The sequence below is a fragment of the Neophocaena asiaeorientalis genome, unplaced genomic scaffold (genome assembly GCF_003031525.2).
Source record: "Neophocaena asiaeorientalis asiaeorientalis breed wild unplaced genomic scaffold, Neophocaena_asiaeorientalis_V1.1 scaffold418, whole genome shotgun sequence".
Classification (NCBI taxonomy): domain Eukaryota; kingdom Metazoa; phylum Chordata; class Mammalia; order Artiodactyla; family Phocoenidae; genus Neophocaena; species Neophocaena asiaeorientalis.
In genome coordinates this window covers 1752833-1775405 of record NW_020175731.1, presented here as the reverse complement: position 1 = coordinate 1775405, position 22573 = coordinate 1752833, and the positions used below count along the sequence as shown (strand labels likewise).

The following is a 22573-nucleotide window of genomic DNA, read 5'->3' as shown; positions in this document are numbered from 1 at the left end:
ACCACATAAATAGTTGATAAACGGACAGTGGGATGAATGAATGTAAGTCCCCTCACAGGCTGCCCTTTCTGAGCCAGTGCAGTTCATGTCACCTGGTTAAAGCCTTCCAATAGGTCTTGGCACACTTGGAATAGATGTGAAGTTCTTACTCTGGCCAGCAAACTTCGGGCCCTTCCTAACTTTCTGACCTCAGTTCGCACTGCCCTCCCCCTTCCTTCCTCTCCTCCACCATACTGGTTTCCTGGCTCTTCCTCACACCCTCCAAGCCCACTCCCACCTTGGGCCTTTGCAGTTGCCTCAACATCACCTCCTCCGAGAGGCCCTCAGCGTCCCTGCCACCTAAAACAGCACCCCAGTCTCTCTCTATCCCATTCCAGGGCTTCGTTTCTTCGGAATACTCATCATGCTCTAAGTCATCTTGCTTATTTGTTTTTGTCTGTCTCCACCACAGAATATAAGCTCCCTGAGAGCAGGGACCTTGCCTGCCATGTTCATCACTAGATCCTCAGAGCCTGGCAAACAGTTGGCACTAAATCACTGTTTGGTGGGCGAGGGAAGGAATAAAAGCAGTGGCAGCGTGGGGTCGCCCCTTGGAGGCAGGGCAGGGACCCCTTCCTGGAACCCAGCAGCCCCTGGGGCGGGGCCTGTGGTGTCGCCATGGCAACCCACTGACCTGAGGTACCTCCTGGAGAGGCCACAGCTGCCCACCTCCTGGGCCCACTTTCCACAGCATCCTGTGTGTCACCACCACGGGGAGTCCCGGGGAGAGAGGAAAAGCAGCATCCTGGTGCATGGGGGGACGGGAGCAGGCCCCGGTGGCGTGGTTCCCCTGATAATGACCAGGGCCTGGGGGAGGGGACCCCGGGGTATGCTCTGGCACCTCCAGAGGGACCTGGGGCCCCGTCCTCCCTCGGTAGCTGCGAGTGTGGCATGTCAGCTCTTTCATGTAGCATTTCTAAAGCTGCAGGTTCCTAAAATAGGCCTCAGCACAGCGCCCCAAAAGACTGTTGATGTAAAGAGGATGAATAACGCCTTCTATTAAAACCCAGTGACACTTTGTAAGTCAGGCGGCGTTTTCTTCAGGTATTGCGTAAGTCAGAACTCCCTGTTCTCATCCAGTTCCTCAGAAACAAAGCTCATCGTGTTACTCCCCCACTGCTTAAAAATCATGGCTGGCTCCCAGCTGCCTGCAGGCTTCTTGGCCTGGTGGGTGAGGCCTTTGCAATCTGCTCCTAATGGACTCTCCCACTTGTCTCCCACCACTCCTTGGGTCACGGGTCAGTGGGCTCTTCACCTTTCTCAGAACCCATTTTGTGCCTTTGTCTGTGACGGTGGCCCTCTTCCCCAGAATGCCCTTCTTTCCTCCTTGGTCTGGCAGATGCCGACTCCTTTAAGGACCAGCTGAAATGCCTTCCCCCCACGCTCTGTGAAGCAGCCAGGCCGAGCTGGAAGCACCTTACTGTAATCTAGACGTACTCCTGGTTACCTGCTGGCTTAGCAAGGCAGGGTGCCATGGTGACAGCAAACAGCTTTGGGGTCAGACAGACCTGTGGTGGTGACATCACCTAGCTTCTCTGAGACTTTCCTCTTCACAGATCGGAGTTGTTCAGGTCTCTGTTTCAGAGCTGCTGGAGGTGAGCAGAGGTGAAGCAGAGTGACCGGCATGGAGACGACACTCAATAAATGCTAGATGTCACCATTGCCATCTGTCCCCATCATGGCTGTGAGCACCTGCTGGAGAGAGACCAGGCTTTCCTCATCTTCCCACAAAGCCAAGCATGCTAAGTGCCTCACCTGTATCATTTCAGTTAATCTTTGGAGAAACCTGGGAGGCAGGGCTTCAGGAAAGTTCCAGAACCATCTCAGTGTTACATAGCTAGTGAGTAGCAGGTCTGGGATTTGAAATCCAGTTGTCCTAACCCCAGGCCCCACATTCTTCCTGGCCTGCCTCTGTCTTCTCTTTCATCTTGTACTGTCTCCCCCATGGCCACTCCACATCAGTCCCCGGGCCTTCTTCCAGTTCCTTAAATAGGTCACACGTGACCCCACCTCAGAGCCTTTGCCTTTGTGGTCCCCGCTGTCAGAACTTTCGAAGGCCTTTTTTGCTCCCTCACCACACTCGGTCTCTGCTCAAATGCTGTTTCTTCCCAGAGGCCTTCCTGGGTAGGATCCCCCGTCCACCATTCCCTGTTCCTTCATTCTGCTTCGCTTCATCACAGCCATCACCACCAGCTCTGTGCCCAACACTGCTCCAGGCTCCTGGGAACTAAGTGCTGAACAAGGTACTCAAGGTTGTTAGAACTTACAGTTTTAAGAGTGGGGGAAATCAATAATAAAAAAAGAATACATAAGCAACCAAGATACTTTCAGGTCCTGAGACCCTGGTCCATCAGAGATATCCTGCTGTACTATATTGGCTTCCTATTAAACAGCTTTTGTCCATCTCTTCTTTTAGAACTTTACACTGAAGACACTTGATAACTATATATTTGCAAAATGAATGGATAGAGGGATGAGAGAGAACAACTAGCCTGTGCCCAGTAGGAAGAATAAGCATAGGCTTTGGAAACTGAAGATTTGGGTTTGAATTCTGACTTTAGCACCTTTGAACTGGGTGACCTTGGCCACACCACTGCCAACAAGCCACTGCCATGTTCAGTATCCTTATCTGTAAAGTGGTGTAAATTTCTGTCTCATGAGGTAGACTGTGAAGCTCAGATCAGGTTCTCCGTGTCAGTGTGCTCTGCAAACTTCAAGGATTACCTGCCTTTTGACAACTAAGTTGTCTCCTCCTGCCAGGCCAGTATACGTTCATGAAGCACTGCTCTGAGTCTTGGACTGCCTTGGACATGCCATGCCTCCGATACAGCTACTTCCTGGTTGTTTTTGCTGCTGGAAAGGGAACCAAGTCTCCTAGGAAACCCAACAGCCATTTATGGCTCATTCTATGAACTTGAGAAAGTCACTTCAAATTGGGGTTTCCAAATCTCCGATATGAAGTGGGGAGGAGTGAAGATTTGCCTCTAAGGAATGTGGGTTAAACTCCTTATAAGATGAAAATCTATAAGGCATTGTCTGCATCCTCCTTCCTGCCCATGATCCCAGATGAGTCAGATGAGGGATGCCTCGCAGCCCAGGAACCTATGCTCACAGCCGTCAGTAAATCCTGTTGGGCACTTAGAGCAAGCTTGGCCCTTACTAAAAGGTCAGGTGGTTTTTATGGATCAAGAATGAGACAGTTGGGGGGCTTCCCTGGTGGCGCAGTGGTTGAGAGTCCGCCTGCCGATGCAGGGGACACGGGTTCGTGCCCCGGTCTGGGAAGATCCCACGTGCCGCGGAGCGGCTGGGCCCGTGAGCCATGGCCGCTGAGCCTGCGCGTCCGGAGCCTGTGCTCCGCCACGGGAGAGGCCGCAACAGTGAGAGGCCTGCGTACTGCAAAAAAAAAAAAAAAAAAAAAAAAGAATGAGGCAGTTGGGAGCAGGAAGTTATCCAAGTGTGAACTGAGCTCTCTTTCTCCCGTGTTCCAGAGCACAGCGCCAATACTGCCACACTGATCACAGTATTAGAACTTTTGCTTCAAGCCTCAGTTTTCATATCAGTAAATAGAGATATTAAGACATACCACATCATATTGTTCTGAGGTTTAATTCAGACCACATGTGTGAAAACTTGCGTAGTATCTGGCACACAGTAGGAACTTACTGTTGTTTTTTGAAGAAAGTAATACATTCAACAACATGTCTTTACTGTACAATATCTGTGGGGCTAGGCACAGTGCCAGACACTGGGGACAGGTGAACAAAGATGACAGGGTGCCTGCACTCATGAGCTGACGGAGTAGCACCTGCCTTGCTTTCTTGATGTTAACTGGAGGGCAGAAACCAGTCTTACTCACGTTTGTATCAGACTCACTTTACTACAGCTTCTTGTATCTAGACAGTACAAAATAAATTTTTGTTCAGTTTTCCTTTATTTGGAAAATTGCCTTCGATGTGTTGTCCTTTTTCATGCCTTATGTGGTAAAAAAGAAAATGATTAGGAAATTCTGTAGATACATGAATGTACCTCCTTACATGCTGTGCATTCTTTGATATCATGCGTGTCAATAAAGTAACGTCCATTGAGGCCAGACTACAGGAGAAACTTCATACCAGGCACTAGTGGAGAGTCAAAAGAAATAGAATAAAATGGACAGCATTCTTAAGATGTTTATGTTCTGAACTGAAGAGCCTGTTATGTATAACGAAGGCTTGCAAAGAAATATGTAAGTGAATTTAGCAAAAATTGTAATATGTAAGTTGAGTTTTAGCAAAAGTTGTAATGCAAGGCAGACTGTGATCAGTGCTGCGGTATTGGCACCATGTTTTGGAGACCATATGGGACACAGGATAAGGAGAGCTCAGGGTGCACTTGGAGAGAGCATTGTGGTTATGACCTGAGATTGAATGCTTGTCCTAACCCCACCTCTTACTAGCTGGGTGACTTTGGACAAGTCACCTAATCTTTCTGAGCCTTAGTTTTCTCATCTCTAAAATGTGCATATTAATAGAACCTACCTTATAGGCCTGTTATGAGGATTAAGTATGATGGTGTATGGAATGCATTTGCATAATGCTTGTAAGGGCTCAGTATATGGTGGCCTTTATTAAGTCACTTAATGTACTTAATGAGTAAGATAGATGAACACAGTGCTTTATTAAAAATTCAGTAGACCTGTCATTCTGGTTGAGTAATTCTTGATCTTTGCAAGACAAAAATCCATTATTAGTAGTTTTAAAGTATATAAAGTTTACTTCAGGTGACCTAAATAGAGGCCTTCCAATCCTGTGGAGCAACCTAACTTATGGGACACGAGTTTCAGATGCCACTGTTGAGGGTCCCCCTAGGGAAGAAGACAAACGTCAAAGGGCTCCAAGGCCCATGGCCTGTAGAGATATTTCAGAGTGTTGCATCCATGCAGTCTGGAATGCAAGACCTTTGAATGCACTGGAAACCTCCATGTCCAGAGCAATAGATGTGATGGTTCTGCTGTATTTGGCACTGCTCAGACCCCATCTGAACCCTCAGAGCTCATCCCGAGTGCCACATGTTCAAACAGACGTAGAAGACAGCCAGAAATAGATGAACAGGATGGCAAAGAAGTGGGAACAATTTCTCCCAAGAAAGAGCTGCAACAAGTGGAGTACTTTGACTAGAAAAATGGAGACAGGGACTTCCCTGGCAGTCCAGTGTTTGGGACTTCGCCATCCGGTGCAGGGGGTGTGGGTTCGATCCCTGGGGAGCAAGGATCCCGCATGCCTCGGGGCCAAGGGACCAAAACATAGAGCAGAAGCAGTGTTGTGACAAATTCAGTAAAGACTTTAAAAATGGTCCACATCAAGGGCTTCCCTGGTGGCACAGTGGTTAAGAATCCGCCTGGTAATTCAGGGGACACGGGTTTGAGCCTTGGTCCGGGAAGATCCCACATGCCGCAGAGCAGCTAAGTCTGTGCGCCACAACTGCTGAGCCTGCACTCCAGAGCCCGTGAGCCACACCTACTGAGCCCTTGTGCCACAACTACTGAAGCCTGCACGCCTACAGCCCATGCTCCGCCACAAGAGAAGCCACCGCCTGTGCACCGCAACAAAGAGTAGCTCCCGCTCGCCGCAACTAGTGAAAAGCCTGCGCACAGCAACAAAGACCCAACGCAGCCAAAAATAAATAAATTAAAAATAAATAAAAAGGAAAAAGAAAGAAAAATGGAGACATGGTGGCTTCTCCCTATATCTTCCATCTGCAACAGAGACCAAACTTACTCTGTGTTGCTCCTGGGAGCAGAGCTGGGTAGCAGAGTGGCTACAGGCATAAGCCATGAGTCAGAGAGCCCTACTTGGGGGCAGTGGGTGGGGGAAGGTAGTACTTGGTGAGATTTCTTCTCTCTACCCTCTTTCCCTTCTATAACCTTGCTTTCACCTCTCTCCAGGGTTGAGGCTGGGCAGTGTGGGGAGAGGTACAGCCATCAGCAAAATTCTTTGACTTGAACTTTCGTGGGTGGGTGTTGCCTCTCTTGGCCCACTTGGTGCTCAGAGCCAGCTCTTCTCTGGAATGTCGCCATGAGTTCTTCAGAGCGTGTGCTCTACCAATCACTGGGAATTCTCACCTGCAACAGTAGGCCCTTCCAGGACTCCAGCGATAACAGGCCTGATCTTGGCACTGGCAGATGGGTGAGAGGGAGAGTGTTGCCTTAGTTCCCTGTTTCTGATGAAAGAGGGTGGTGGTGTATGTGTGAATGTTGTGTGCCTACATGCACGTGAGAGTGTGAAGGTGTGCATACCTAGCTGGGAAGACCAGGGACTGGCCCAGAACAATAGACATTGCTTTTGGTGGTGTGCTTTGGTGGAGGGAGGGACCGCAGATTTCAGGGGACGCCATCCAAAATCAGCCATGGCTGTTGCCAGGGAAAATGTGCCAGGACTTGAAAGGGTTAGAAGATCTGAGTAGAGACATTCTAGAGAGTTCTGAAAAGAATCCCGGAGATTTGTATCCAGATGTGGTTTTGCATAAGATGTGATGAGAAACACCCATCCTGTGCCATCACAGCTTTGAAAACATTACAGGCCATTTGTTTCTATGTTGTGCATTTGAAATCTGGAAGGGGGTAGCGTTTTAATGTTTTGAATCTCTCTGTAACTCAGTGTTTCCTTAGAAATACCAGATTTCCATATACTCTTTAACAATCTGGCTCCTGTTCCTCCCCTGATATTTCTCTCCTACTTATTTACAATTTTGGAAGCAGCTTTTAAAAGAGCAGTTTGTTGGGACATAAAATACAAACCGAAACCCTAACATTTCTCCTTGCTGTTGACGTTTGCTTTCCCCTCACTACACAGCCTACTCGCCAGCGTTAGCATGGCTTCCTTTTACAATATGTTACTAAGAGCCGAGGAAAAGTAATGATCTTTTCCTTGGCTGTTTGAATTACGAGGCGTCACATTACTCGATTAAGCTTCAGTTGCTCTCTAGGGAAACTGGAGATGAAAATCCTTACTTCAGAGAATTGTCCAAATTCACTGAGATAACATATGTAAAGGGCCTGGCGTGATAAAATAGGGGTTCAGTAAATGCTAACTCCCATATTATAAAGAAGGCAGGGGGAGACAGCACTGTTCAAAGCACACATCCATAGGTATAGTCAGTTCTGCTATGATACCACATATGCATTCCCCCAAATCACCATCATTCTACAAAATCGCACAGTAAAAAGTACAGAGATCGCTGGAATAATAAGCTAGGGGCAGAACACTCAAAAACTGTCAGTGACGCATGGGAAAAAAGACAGGAACCTAATAGAAAGGATAGCACAGTTTTACACATGTTAAATGGTTAAGAGGCACATAAATACAATAAATACGGCACTTCACCTTGGACTTGAAGTTGCTTTTGAAGCTCTATGTGTCCTTAATAGTTTTTTTTATAATACATTTTAAAAATTTTATTTATTTTTGGCTGTGTTGGGTCTTTGTTGCTGCACGCGGGCTTTCCCTAGTTGCAGCGAGCGGGGGCTACACTTCGTTGCGGTGCGCGGGCTTCTCATTGGGGTGGCTTCTCTTGTTGCGGAGCATGGGCTGTAGGTGCGTGGGCTTCAGTAGTTGTGGCTTGTAGGCTCCAGAGCGCAGGCTCAGTAGTTGTGGCTCATGGGCTCTGGAGCACAGGCTCAGTAGTTGTGGTGCACGGGCTTAGTTGCTCCGCAGCACGTGGGATCTTCCCGGACCAAGGCTCGAACCCGTGTCCCCTGCATTAGCAGGCGGATTCTTAACCACTGCGCCACCAGGGAAGCCCTGAAGTTTGCTTTTGGAAGTGGACTTCAGAAGGGCTGCAGCTTGTGTGTTATTGTGAAATGTTAGATCGTGGGTTATCTGGGCAGGTGTGGCTCACAACCCACACTGTAAACTCAGGTAGCTGGTAGATGTTTGAGGTGTGAACACGTGTGCATTTTTGCATATTCCTACAGGGCTCAGTTCAGCTATGTGCAGTTTTCTGCATTCATTTGATGTTTTTTAAGGAAGAAATCAAGCATAAGCAAACAGAAAGTTTGTGCTAGGCACAAATTGTTCCCTAATGTATCACTTGCGTTGAACGCATTCGTGTTTTCAAAACAAGCATTATAGCAGAAATGATGTACTTAGCTGATGCTGTTGAATAAATGAATGAATAGTGGGTGGTCTAGATCAGTGATCCCCAACCTTTTCGGCACCAGGGACCGGTTTCGTGGAAGACAGTTTTTCCACTGATGGGGGTGGCGGAGGGGTGAGGGCTGGTTTCGGAATGATTCAAGCGCATTACATTTACTGTGCATTTATTTCTATTATTATTACATTGTAATATATAATGAAATAATTATACAACTCACCATAATGCTGACAGGAGGCAGAGCTCAGGCCGTAATGTGAGCGACGGGGAGCAGCTGTAAATACAGATGAAGCTTCGCTTGCTTGCCCGCCTCTCACCTCCTGCTGTGCGGCCCAGTTCCTAACAGGCCATGGACCGGTATTGGTCCTTTGGCCCAGGGGTTGGGGACCCCTGGTCTAGATGATAGAATAAGCATTATGCTACATTGTGGAAAGTATATTTGTAGCCTTTGGAACTGGATTTTTAAAAATCCATGGTCTTCTGGATTTCAAAAGTAGTGTATAACTATTACAGAGCTTTTGATGCCTCCTCCTGCAGTGACCTTCAATCTATGCCTGGAAGAGCCCCTTCAGGGGTCGCTGGCAAAGGGTGGGAAGCTGCAAGGTTCCCTGCCCTCCGCTTCTTCAACCAGGGCCCTCAGGGTTGTATCTGCTTTTCTTTTTTGTTTTCTTTTGAAGAAAGGGTTCTGCTGCTAATTTACAAGTCTCCAAACCACCACTAGTGACTCAGCTGACCAAATTTTGTTTTACAAACTAGTCCTCAGGAATGTATCTTTTTTTGAAAAAACATAATCCTCAATTGGTACTATTGGGCTATGAATACTCCAGAATTAGTAGAATTTGACCAAGAAATACTCAAGTGGGGCTTCAAATTACCATTTTGCCTCCAAACTACTCAGCCAAGTCTCATCAGCAATGGTGCATGCGGGGCTTCCTCTCAAATCCAATGCCAGTCTGGGCAGATCTCAGATGAAAGTTGATGGGCATTTAAATCTAGCGCATTGATGATGTTCTCTTCTCTTCACAGACACCAACAACATGATTTTATTTCTTTTCATTTTTAGAGAGCTGGATTGAAAGATGTCTCAACGAAAGTGAAAACAAACGTTATTCTAGCCACACATCTCTGGGGAATGTTTCTAATGATGAAAGTAAGTGCTTGAAACTCATTCTTCCATGGTGTCCTGGATGCGGACTGTGTCCTGATGAGGAATGGTGCTTCTAGAATGCTAGACTGGGGCAAGTTACCTGAAACAAGAGGCTCTCCAGCCATTTATGAAATACCCCAGGGCCTCCCTGTAATATCCTGCAGTAAGGCGTGCAATGCAGTCAGGTGAACGTGGAAACTGAGGCCACGGCAAAAACTTGCCGTTTACACATTTTTATTGTCTGAGTCCCTAAAGACCCCATCTCAGTGATGCTCCAGTGGGAAAATGTGGACCTTGAATGGGAAAGGCCATTCCACGTAGATGTGGGTTTAAAGCATGTCATGGGACTGTTGTTTTAGAGTCACAAATGTCCTTGGTGTTTGAAAGTAACAATTTCTCCTGGATCTTGGTCTAGAGAATTGGTATTAATGGAAAGATACAAACTGCTCTGTTTATACCTTTCCCTGTGTTATGTCAGACTGGGGCTGTGGGTGCCTTATATTAAGAGCAGAAGACTACTTGGGACTTGTAATTGCTCCTAAAGCACTGCAAAAAGGGGGCAGCTTATTATAAAAGTCATTTCCAGCAGGGACAGAGTGTCTCTCTTGGTTGGTAAAGAGCATCTCCTTAGTTCAATTTTCTTGAAGATTCTGGGAACCTTCGTGGAAGATTTAGCCATACTGTTGTATGTCACAGTAGTTTTTCTTTTTCATGGCTGCATAGTACTCCACTGTATGCATATATCACAGTATACATATCAGTATAAACGTTGATGGATATTTAAATTGTTTCGAGTTTTTGACTGTTCCTTAAGCATCTCTGAACATTCTTTTTTAAGTGTATTTTATTGTGGTGGAATATACCTAACATAAAATGTATCATTTTAACCGTGTTAAGTATATAGTTCAGTGGCATTCAGTACATTCCCCTTGTTTTGCAACCATCACCACCATCCACCTCCAGAAATTTTTACATCTCCCAAACTAAAATCCTGTACCCATTAAACAATAACTCTCCATCCCCCTTTCCCCCTAGTCCCTAGCAACTACTCTTCTACTTTCTGCCTCTATGAATTTGACTACTGTAAGAATCTCATATAAGTGGAATCACATAGTATTTGTCCTTCTGTGACTGGCTAATTTCATTTAGCTTAATGTCTTCAGGGTTCATCCATGTTGTAGCATGTATCAGAATTTCCTTCCTTTTTAAGGTTGAATGACACACGCTTGTATGTATATACCACATTTTGTTTATCTGTTCATCCACTGATGGACATTTGGGCTGTTTCTACCTTTTGGCTATTGTGAATAATGCTGCTATAAACATGGGTATACAAATATCTGGTGGATTTCTGCTTTCAGTTCTTTTGGATATATAACCAGACGTGGAATTGCTGGATCCTGTGGTAATTCTATGTTTAATATTTTGAGGAACTGCCATATTTTCATGGTGGCTGCACCATTTTACATTCTCACCAGCAATGTGCTAGAGTTCCAATTTCTCGACATCCTTGCCAATACTTGTTATTTTCTGTTTTTCTGGGGTTTTTTTTGTAATAGTCATTCCAGTGTATAAGGTAGTATCTAATTGTGGTTTTGATTTGTATTTCCCTAATGATTAGTGATGTTGAGCATCTTTTCATGCGCTTATTGACCATTTGTATATACACTTTGGAGAAATGCCTATTCAAGTCTTTTGACCATTTGTTAATCAGATTGTTTATTTTTGTTGTTGTTGAATTGTAGGTATTTCCCTAATGATTAGTGATGTTGAACATCTTTTCATGTGCTTATTTGTATATATTCTTTTTAGAAATGTCTATTCAAGTCTTTTGACTGCTTTTAAATCAGATTGTTTACTTTTTTCTTGGTAAATTGTAGTTCTTTATATATTTTGCATTAACCCCTTATCAGATATATGTTGTGCATATATTTTTTTTCTCATTCTGTGGGTTGCCTTTTACTCTGTTGATTGTGTTCTTTGATGCACAGAAGTTTTCAATTTTGATGTAGTCTAATTTATTTATTTTTTCTTTTGTTGCCTGTGCTTTGGTGTCATATCCAAGAAATCATTGACAAGTCCAATGTCATGAAGGTTTTCCTCTATGTTTTTTTTCAAAAGTTTTATAGTTTTAGCTCTTATGTTTAGTTCTTTGATCCATTTTGAGTTAATTTTTATACATGGTGTAAGGATTCACATTCATTCTTTTGTTTCTGGATATCCATTTTTCCCAACACCATTTGTTGAAAAGACTGTGCTTTCCCCATTGAATGTTGACACCCTTGTCAAAAGTCATTTGACCGTGTATGTATCTGGAATCTCTATTCTGTTCATTGGTCTATATGTCTGTCTCTATGCCAGTACCACACTGTTTTAATTACTGTAGCTTTGTACTGAGTTTTGAAATCAGGAAATGTGATATCTTTAATGTTGTTCTTTTTCAAGATTGTTTTGGCTGTTCGGAGTCCCTTGAGATTCCATATGAATTTTAAGATGGACTTTTCTATTTCTGCAAAAAACTGTTGTTAGGATTTTTATAGGGATTGCATCGAATCTATAGATCCCTTTGGATAGTACTGACATCTTAACAATATTAAGTCTTCCAGTCCATAAACACAGGATGTCTTCACATTTACTGATGTTTTCTTTAATTCTTTCAGCAATGTTTTATAGTTTCAGTGTACAAGCCTTTTGCTTCCTTGGTTAAGTTTATTTCTAAGTATTTTATTCCTTTTGGTGCTATTGTAAATAGAATTGTTTCTTTCTTTTTTTAAATATTTATTTATTTGGCTGTGTCGGGTCTTTGTTGTGGCATGCGGGCTCTTCGAAGCCTGCAGCCTTCGTTGCGCAGGCTTCTCTCTACTTGTGGAGTGCGGGTTTTCTCTTCTCTGGTTGTGGCATGGGCTCCAGAGCATGTAGGCTCTGTAGTTTGTGGCACATGGGCTCTCTAGTTGAGGCGCACGAGCTCAATAGTTGTGGCACTTGGGCTTTGTTGCCCCCCGGCATGTGGGATCTTAGTTCCCCGACCAGGGAACCGTGTCCCCTGCATTGGAAGGCGGATTCTTTACCACTGGACCACCAGGGAAGTCCTTAGAGTTGTTTTCTTAATTTCCTTTTTGGATTGTTCATTGGTAGTGCAGAAAAATGCAGCAGACTTTGTATGTTGATTCTGTATCTTGCAACTTTGCTCAATTCATTATTAGTTCTAGCAGTGTGTGTGTGTGTGTGTTTGTGTGTGTGTTCTTCTTCTGGCAGTATGTTGAATAGAAGTGGCAAAAGTGTTCCTCATCTTAGAGGAAAAGCTTGTAGTCTTTCCACCGAGTATGATGTTTGCTGTGGGTTTTTCATATAGGCTTTACTCTGTTAAAATAGTTTTCTTCTCTTCCTATTTTGTTGAGTATTTTTATCATGAAAAGATTTTGAATTTTATCAAATGCTATTTCTGCATCGATTGAGATGATCATGTGGTTCTGTTAATGTGGTTTATTATATGGATTGCTTTTTGTATGTTGAACTGTCCTAGCATTCAAGTAATAATCCCACTTGGCCATAGTGTATAATCCTTTTAATACACTGTTGAATTATGTTAACTAGCATTTTCTTGGGGATTTTTGCATCACTGTACATAAAGGATATTGATCTGTAGTTTTCTTATAGTGTCTTCATCTGGCTTTGGTATCAGGGTAATGCTGGGCTTGTAGAATGAGTTTGGAAGTGTTCACTCCTCTTCCATCTTTAGGAAGAGTTTGAGGAGGATTGGTGCTCTGAATATTCTTGTGGACATCCTCTTTTGTGAACTACCTGTTCAGGATTTTACTTGTCAGGTTTTGTTGTTGTTGTTTGTTGTTGTTTTTTGATTGTGCTATTTGTCTTTCCCTTAATGATTTGTAAGAGTTGTTTTTATATTTTGAATAGGAGATATTTGTTAGATAAAAATATTGAAGTTTGTGGTCTGCCTTTTCATTCTTTTAGTGGTATCTTTTGATGAACAGAAGTTCTTACTTCTAATAAAACCCAGTTATCAGTGTTTTTCTCTTTTGTGTCATATTCAGAAATTTTTGCCTACCTAAGGTCATGAAGGTTTTCTTCATGTTATTATCTAGAATTTTTATTATTTTACTTTTTACTTTTCTATCAACAGACATCTGGAATTTTTGTAAATGGTGTGAGGGAGGAGTCAAAATTCTTTTTTTATTTTTAATTTTGACTGATAGAGCACCATTTTTTCTGAAAAGAATGCCCTTTACCCACTGGTCATAAATCAGGAGATCATATACATGTGGATCTATGTCTTGATCTTTATTCTGAATCATTGGTCTGATTGTCTGTTTTAGAGCCAGTACAATAATCTTTATTACTGTTCCTTTTATGGTACATTGTAATACATGGTGGCATAAGACCTCTTTTTCAAGATGGTTTTGGTTAAGTTCTTAATATTTCTATATAGATTTTAGAATCAGCTTATCTATTTTCACATGCACAAAAAAAATCTGCTAGGATTTAGATTGGGATTACATTGTATCCACAGTTAATTTCAGAAGAATAACATCTTGCCGACATCAAATTTCTAATCTGTGTATGTGCTTTAAACCTCCATGTATTAGATGGCCTTTAGTTTCAACAGTATTTTGCAGATTTCAGTGTAGAGATTTTGCACATCTTTCATTAGATTTATTCCTAGGTAATTGATATTTTTCAGTACTATTGTAAGTAGTATTATTTTTAAATGTTTTCTAATTGTCAGTTGCTAGTATATGAAAATGCAATTTATTTTTTAGATAATGACTGTAACCAGGCACTTTGCTAAATTTGCTTATTATTTATGAGTTTACTATGAACATAATCATGTCACCGGATAATGATAGTTTTGCATTTTCTTTTATAGTCTTTATATTTTTATTTCTTTTCTGTGCCTTAGTGCACCTGCTGGGACCTCTACTGCAACGTTGAGTTGAAGTGGTGATAGCAGACATTCTTGCCTTGTTCCTTACCTAGGGGAAAACATTTAATGTTTCACCACTAAGCATGATGGTTGTTACGAACTTCTTGTAGGTATCATTATTGAATCCCTGGTTTGCTGAGAGACTTTTCTTAAATGGGTGTTGAACTTTATCAAATGGTTTACTGAGCTGAACATATGAGCTGATCGTATGTTTTTCTCCTTTATTCTGTTAATGTCGTGAATTACATTGATTAAATATTTGAAGTTAAACCAATCTTGCATTCCTAGAAGACACTGCACTTGGTCAAAAGTTTGATATTTTGTATTTTTCTAGGTTAGATTGACAACTATTTTGTTAAGAATTTTGACATCTCTGTTTATTAGATTTATTGACCAATGATTTTCCTTTTATCCTCGTCAGGTTTTGGCATCAAGATTATACAGTCCTTATAAAAAGATGTGGAAACTTTCTTTTTTTTCTGTTCTTTTGAAAAGTTTGTGTAAGATTGGCTTCATTTATTTCTTAAATATTAGGAAAAACTTAACACTGAAGTCATCTGGGTTTGGAGTTTTCCTTGAGGGAAAGTTTTTTTTTTTTTTTTTTTGCGGTACGCGGGCCTCTCGCTGTTGTGGCCTCTCCCATTGCGGAGCACAGGCTCCGGACGTGCAGGCTCAGCAGCCATGGCTCACGGGCCCAGCCGCTCCGCGGCATGTGGGATCTTCCCGGACCGGGGCACGAACCCGTGTCCCCTGCATCGGCAGGCGGACTCTCAACCACTGCGCCACCAGGGAAGCCCGAGGGAAAGTTTTTAATGATGGATTCAGTTTTTAAAATAGCAAGAGAATTATTCATATTTTTCTATTTCTTGTTTTGTTACTTTAAGCAAATTGTTATTTTTAAGGAATTCATTTCATCTAAATTTTCAAATTTATTTACATGATATTGTTTAAATGTTCCTTTTATTACTTTTTGTCGTGCTTTTAGCATCTACAATAATGTCCTCCTTTCATTTCTGATATGTTTTCTCTATTTTTCTTGATCAGTTTTGCCAGAGTTTATCAATTGTATTAGTCTTTTCAGGTATCCAACTTTTGGCTTTTTTTTTTTTCCCTCAATTTACATCTTTTAAAAATTTCATTTACTTTTGCTCTTTTCTCTAGTTTTTCCTTCCTTATGCTTTCTTTGAGTTTAATTTTTTATCTTTTTCTATTGTGAGATAGACACCTAGATCATTGATTTTCAACCTTTTCTAAGATAGGCATTTAAAGTTATAAAATTTCCTCTAAGTACTACTTAACTGTATCACATAATTCTTCTGGTGTCATACTTTCATTACCATACAAACTTATTTTCTAATTCCTATTGTGATTTCTTCTTTTACCTATGATTCATTTAGAAATCTATTGCTTAATTTCTAAAAAGTTGGGGATTTCCTAGTTGCCTTTCTGTTACTGATTTATATTATAATCCACTGTGGTCAGAGAACATATTCTGTATGACTTCAATATTTAAAATTAGTGAGACTTGCTTTTTTGTCCAAACATATGATCTATTGGGCAAATGCTCATGTATGCTTGTAAAGAATGTGTATTCTGCTGTTTTTGGATGGAATGTTCAGTAACTATCAATTAGGTAAGGTTGGTTAATCATGTTATTCAGATGTGCCATATCCTTATGGATTTTGTTGTTGTCTATAAGGTACTGAAAGAGGTGTTATATTGTGGTTATCTATCTCTTCAGTTTTGTTAATTGCTGCTTTATGTGTTTTGAAGTGTTAATTTCTTAGAAATTTAGTATCATTGTATCCTCTTGTTGAAATGATCCTTTTTATCATTATTAGATGTCCCTCCTTATTTCTAGTAATACTTTTTGCCTTCAAGTCTATTTTGTCTGATGTTAATATAACTACACCAGCTTTCTTTCTTTTTTTTTTTTCTTTTGCGGTACGTGGGCCTCTCACTGTTGTGGCCTCTCCCGCTGTGGAGCACAGGCTCCGGACGCGCAGGCTCAGCGGCCATGGCTCACGGTCCCAGCCGCTCCACGGCATGTGGGATCTTCCTGGACCGGGGCGCAAACCCGTGTCCCCTGCATTGGCAGGCGGACTCTCAAACACTGCACCACCAGGGGAGCCCTAGCTTTCTTTTTTATTGGGGTTGTTACGGTGTATCTTTGTCTTTTAATTTTCAACCTTTCTGAATTCAGTATTAAGATTTTTATATAGTTTTAAAAAGCCAGTCAGATAATCTTTATCTTTAATTGGAATATTTAGATCATTTAAATTTAATATAGTTACTTACATTGTTGGGCTTAAATCAACAAACTTGGTACTGTATTTAATTTTTATTTCTCCCATCTGACTTTATTTCCTTATTCCTCCCTTGTTCCTTTTTTGGGAAGGATTAATGCAATTAAATATTTTTAATGTTTTTCTCTGCTAGCTTTCCAATTAGATATTCTTTTAGAGTGTTTTCAGAGATTACACTATGTACCCTTCCTTTCACATCTGCCTCACGTTAATCCTTCCCCCACTTCAAATACAGTGCATGAACGCTCTCATAGTTTAACCTCATTTACCTCCTTCCCACCCTCTGTGCTATTGCTTTAATGTATTTTACATCTACATATGTTATAAGCCCTATAAGACATTATTATTGTTTTAAATATTAGTCATTCACATATTTTAATATGTGAATATATTTATTCACATATTTGCCCTTTCCAGGGCTCATCATTCTTGTCAGCAAGTCCATGCTTCCATCTGGGATCATTATTTCTTTAACCCAAAGAAACTCCTTTACTATTTCTGGTAGTGCAGTATAGAGTAGTGTAGATCATGAAAAACAGTATTATTTCACCTACATTTTTGAAGGACGTTTTTGCTGGATATAGAATTCTAGTCTGGTAAGACTTTTTTCCTTTCAACCCTTTAAAATTTTTATTGCATTGTCTTCTGGCTTCTAGAAGTTAGTCATCAGACTTATTTTTTTATTTTTTATTTTTGTGGTATGCGGGCCTCTCACTGTTGTGGTCTCTCCCGCTGCAGAGCACAGGCTCCGGATGCGCAGGCTCAGTGGCCATGGCTCACAGGCCCAGCCGCTCTGCGGCATGTGGGATCTTCCTGGACCGGGGCACGAACCCACGTCCCCTGCATCGGCAGGCGGACTCTCAACCACTGTGCCACCAGGGAAACCCCATCAGACTTATTTTTACTCCTTTGAATACAATGTCTTTTTGTCTCAGGCAAAAGATTTTTTTCTTTCTCTTTAGTTTACAGCAGTTTGACTGTGATGTACATAAATATGGTTTTCTTATATTTTTCCTTCTTGGGGTTCACTGAACTGCTAGCATCTGTGGGTTGTCATTCATGAAATTTGTAAAATTGTTCACCATTGTCTCTTCAGATATCTTTTCTGCCCCATTCTCCCTTATCTCCTGAATTCCAGTTACATGAATACTAGACCTTTGACTGTACCCCATATGTTTCTTAACACTCTGCTCTGGTTTGTCCATTTTTCTCTCTTCATTCTTCAGTTTGGTGTTTCCTGTTGACATCATTTTCAGTTGTCAATTTCCATTTTTTATCATGTCTAGAGTCTGCTATTAAGCCCATCCAAGTTACCTTTTTTTTTATAGTTTTGTGGTTTATTTTCATTTATTTATTCATTCATTCATTTATTTATCTATTTATTTGACTGCACTGGGTCTTAGTTGTGGCACGCGGGGTCTTCGTTGTGGCATAAGGGATCTTTCTTTAGTTGCAGCATGCAGGATCTTTTAGTTGCAGCATGAGGGATCTTTAGTTGTGGCATGTGAACTCTTAATTGTGGCACATGGTATCTAGTTCCCTGACCACAGATCAATCCTGGGCCCCCTGCATTAGGAGCTTGGAGTCCTAGCCACTGGACCACCAGGGAAGTCCCCTACCCAAGTTATCTTAATTTCAGATATTGTATTCTTTCTTTTATGGTAGATGCTCAGTTGATTCTTTTTTTTTTTTTTATCAAATCTCAGTTGATATTCTACATTTTTCGTCTGTTTTGTCCATCACTTCATCTAGTTTGACTGTCCTTTCCTCTATCTCCTTAATCTTATTAACCATAGTTATTTTAAAGTCCCTGTCTGATAACTCTAATATTTCAGTCATCTCTGGGTCTATTTCTATTATCTATTTTTTCCTTGGATTTCAGGGTTTTGGTCTTGTTTTTCAATGTACCTTATAGTTTTTGATTCAGTGCTCGACATTATGAATGCAAAGTTGGAGAGGTTTTGGGTGAATGATGTTAATAACATCCTCCACAGAGTGTTAAATTTTGTTCTAGCAGGCAGATAGAGAACCAGCAAGTCTCCTTGATCCTGTCAAGCCTTGGTTAAGTCCAGTCTATTTCAATTTTGTCCATACTACCAGAGTGTGGTCTTTACTTCTAGGTCATAGCTTTTCTGGGTCCACAACTGAAAGCCCTGGGTATTTACCAAGTTCCTTCTACCTTGACCCAGCTTGAACTCCAACTTCTGACACCCTAGCTAATCAATGACCAGCTCTTTACCTCTAAGCTGATGTTTTCTCTTTGGTTTTTTTGGTTTCTCACTCTCTGCATGTGCAACATAGGAATGCGCTAAAGACTTGAGGGGAGTTTGAATGCAGGCATGTCTGTCTTCTTCTCTTCTCTCTGGAATGTTGATCCTTATATCTTAGCCACTCTGTCATCTACAAACTCTGACTTCAGTCTCATCAGCCCAATAGACTACACTCTTTGCTTAGGTTCCAGTGTAGCAATTTAGAAATATCCTCAGGAACAAATCTAGGGTTGATGTGGAGCTCATGTTGGTGCCAGTGCTAGATCTAAAACGTGGGCTTCTGTCAGTCCATATTTTGTTTTTGCTTTCAAAACGCAAAAATACTACATTAAAGAAATATACCCCCTGGCTATATGAGTCATGCATGTATATATTTGAAAAATATAGGGGAAAAGATATGAGGAAGAAAAATAATTGCCTCTATCCTGCTATCCAGAGGTAACCACTCTTGATGTTTTTGTATTTCTTTCTGGTTGTTCTTCTAAGCATATATTGTTAAACAAAGTTGTATATATGTATATATTTATAGTTAATATGTATATATATGGCTATCATCTGTTAAGCAATGAGAAGTGCTTTAATTCCAATATCTCTCATTCAATTATCACAGTGGTCCTAGGAGGTAACTTATTCTTATGAGCTTCATTTTATACATAGGAAAACTGAGGCTCAAAGGTGTTACATAATTTGCCCAAAGTTACACGGCTGGTAAGTGGTAGAGCTAGGATTTCAGCCCAGGTCTGTATGTCTGCCTTTGAACATTAGGCAGTTTGTCTTTGCACTGTTCTGCCTCTCAGAAGGTAATGCTTCAAAGACTTTTGAGGATTTCATACCTTGTCCATAGGGATACCAAGGCCAGAGCTAGGAAGGCCCACCACTCCCTCTCAGTGGCTTATTGGTATGTTAATACTTGTCTGTGCCTTGTCATCTCTTCCACTCAACTGAAAGCCCCATGAGGGCGGGAATGTTGTGTGGTTCACTGTTGTAACCCCAGGTCTTGGCACATAGTGGGGGCCTTAGAATATGGATGAAGTTTCAAAAATTAATTTTTCTCTTAATTTTAGTACTTTAAGAGTGTTTTGGATTGTAAAAGACAGTAACCTGACAGTGGTTTAAACTGTGTAAATATTTACTATCTTATTTAACCAAAAGACGAGAGGTAGAAAGTTCCTAGGTTTATTCAAGAGCTCAACATTATCCGGGACCCAGGCTCTGTATGTATTTCTGCTAAGTCTTCCAAAGTTGTTGGCGTTTTGTCCTCATGTTGGCTTGTGACCTCATGGTCACAAGATTGCTGCTTCAGGTCCAGGATTCAGGTCCACATTTAAAACAGCTGGATGGGGCAAGAGAAGGCACCAGGTAGCTTACCTCTTACGTGTTTTCCTTTTATCAGAAACAACAACAGGGACTTCCCTGGTGGTCCAGTGGTTAAGACACTGCATTTCCATTGCAGGGGCATGGGTTCAATCCCTGGTCGGGGAACTGAGATCCCTCATGGCATGCAGAGCAGCCAAACAAACAAACAAACAAACAAATAAATAAATAAAAAAGAAGAAGAAAACAGCTTTCCCAGAAGCCCTCTGTAGACATTTTACTTTATTTGTGTCCAAAACTTTATCTAATCTGTGGCTGAAAGGGAAAATCGGAGAGTGGATATTTGTCAAAATAATAGAAAAGAGTAGAATTACGATGGTTGGATTGCCCCCACTTCAAATCCAGCCTGTCTCTTGTTTGTATACAGCCCATGATCTAAAAATGTTCTTTTGTTTTGTTTCTTCTTTTTCTTTTATTTTTTAAATTTTCTTTTATTTATTTTTTTTATACAGCAGGTTCTTATTAGTTATCCATTTTATACATATTGGTGTATACATGTTAATCCCAATCTCTCAATTCATCACACCACCCCCTGCCCCTGCCACTTTCCCCCCTTGGTGTCCATACGTTTGTTCTCTACATCTGTGTCTCAGTTTCTGCTCTGCAAACCAGTTCATCTGTACCATTTTTCTAGGTTCCACATACATGCGTTAATATACGATATTTGTTTTTCTGACTTACTTCACTCTGTATGACAGTCTCTAGATCCATCCACATCTCTACAAATGACCCAATTTCGTTCCTTTTTATGACTGAGTAATATTCCATTGTATATATGTACCACATCTTCTTTATCCACTCATCTGTTGATGGGTATTTAGGTTGCTTCCATGACCTGGCTATTGTAAATAGTGCTGCAGTGAACACTGGGGTACATGTGACTTTTTGAATTATCGTTTTCTTTGGGTATATGCCCAGTAGTGGGATTGCAGGGTCATATGGTAATTCTATTCTTAGGTTTTTAAGGCACCTCCATACTGTTTTCCATAGTGGCTGTATCAATTTACAATCCCACCAACAGTGCAAGAGTGTTCCCTTTTCTCCACACCCTCTCCAGCATTTGTTGTTTATAGATTTCCTGATGATGCCCATTCTAACTGGTGTGAGGTGATAACTCACTGTAGTTTTGATTTACATTTCTCTAATAATTAGTGATGTTGAGCAGCCTTTCACGTGCTTCTTGGCCATCTGTATGTCTTCTTTGGAGGAATGTCTATTTAGGTCCTCTGCCCAGTTTTTGATTGGGTTGTTTGTTTTTTTAATATTGAGCTGCATGAGCTGTTTATATATTTTGGAGATTAATTCTTTCTCTGTTCATTCATTTGCAAATATTTTCTCCCATTCTGAGGGTTATCTTTTTATCTTGTTTGTAGTTTCCTTTGCTGTGCAAAAGCTTTTAAGTTTCATTAGGTCCCATGCGTTTATTTTTGTTTTTATTTCCGTTACTATAGGAGGTGGATCAAAGATCTTGCTGTGATTTATGTCAAAGAGTGTTCTTCCTATGTTTTCCTCTAAGAGTTTTACAGTGTCCAGTCTTACATTTAGGTCCCTAATCCATTTTGAGTTTATTTTTGTGTATGGTGTTAGGGAGTATTCTAAATTCATTCTTTTACATGCATCTGTCCACTTTTTCCAGCACCACTTATTGAAGAGACTGTCGTTTCTCCATTGTATATCCTTGCCTCCTTCTTACAGATTAGTTGACCATAGGTGTGTGGGTTTATCTCTGTGATTTCTATCCTGTTCCATTGATCTGTATTTCTGTTTTTGTGTCAGTACCATACTGTCTTGATTATGGTAGCTTTGTAGTATAGTCTGAAGTCAGGGAATCTTATTTCTCCAGCTCTGTTTCTTTCCCTCAAGACTGGTTTGGCTATTCAGGGTCTTTTGTGTCTTCATACAAATTTTAGGATTTTTTGCTGTCTCAAAGAACCAGCTTTTACTTCTATTGATCTTTGCTATTGTTTTCTTTGTTTCTATTTCATTTATTTCTGCTCTGATCTTTATGATTTCTTTCCTTCTGCTCACCTTGGGATTTGTTTGTTCTTCTTTCTCCAGTTCATTTAGGCGTAAGGTTAGATTGTTTATTTGAGAATTTTCTTGTTTCTTGAGGTAGGCTTGTGTAGCTATAAACTTCCCTCTTAGAACTGCTTTTGCTGCATCCCATAGGTTTTTTTGTTTGTTTGTTTGTTTTGCGGTACGTGGGCCTCTCACTGCTGTGGCCTCTCCCATTGTGGAGCACAGGCTCCGGATGCGCAGCCCCAACAGCCATGGCTCACTGGCCCAGCCATTCTGCAGCATGTGTGATCCTCCCAGGCCGGTGCACGAACCCGTGTCCCCTGCAGCGGCAGGCAGACTCTCAACC

At 41.4% G+C, this 22573-nt stretch overlaps 1 protein-coding gene across 1 annotated transcript in view; it reads left to right on the top strand.

The window, feature by feature from the left end:
- Positions 1-22573, top strand: part of RFX4 (regulatory factor X4) — a 164511-nt gene that overhangs the window by 17344 nt on the left and 124594 nt on the right. Inside the window, exon 2 of the mRNA XM_024732163.1 lies at positions 9233-9319. Within this exon, the coding sequence (XP_024587931.1) occupies positions 9233-9319 (87 nt within the window). The remainder of the gene's footprint in view (positions 1-9232; positions 9320-22573) is intronic.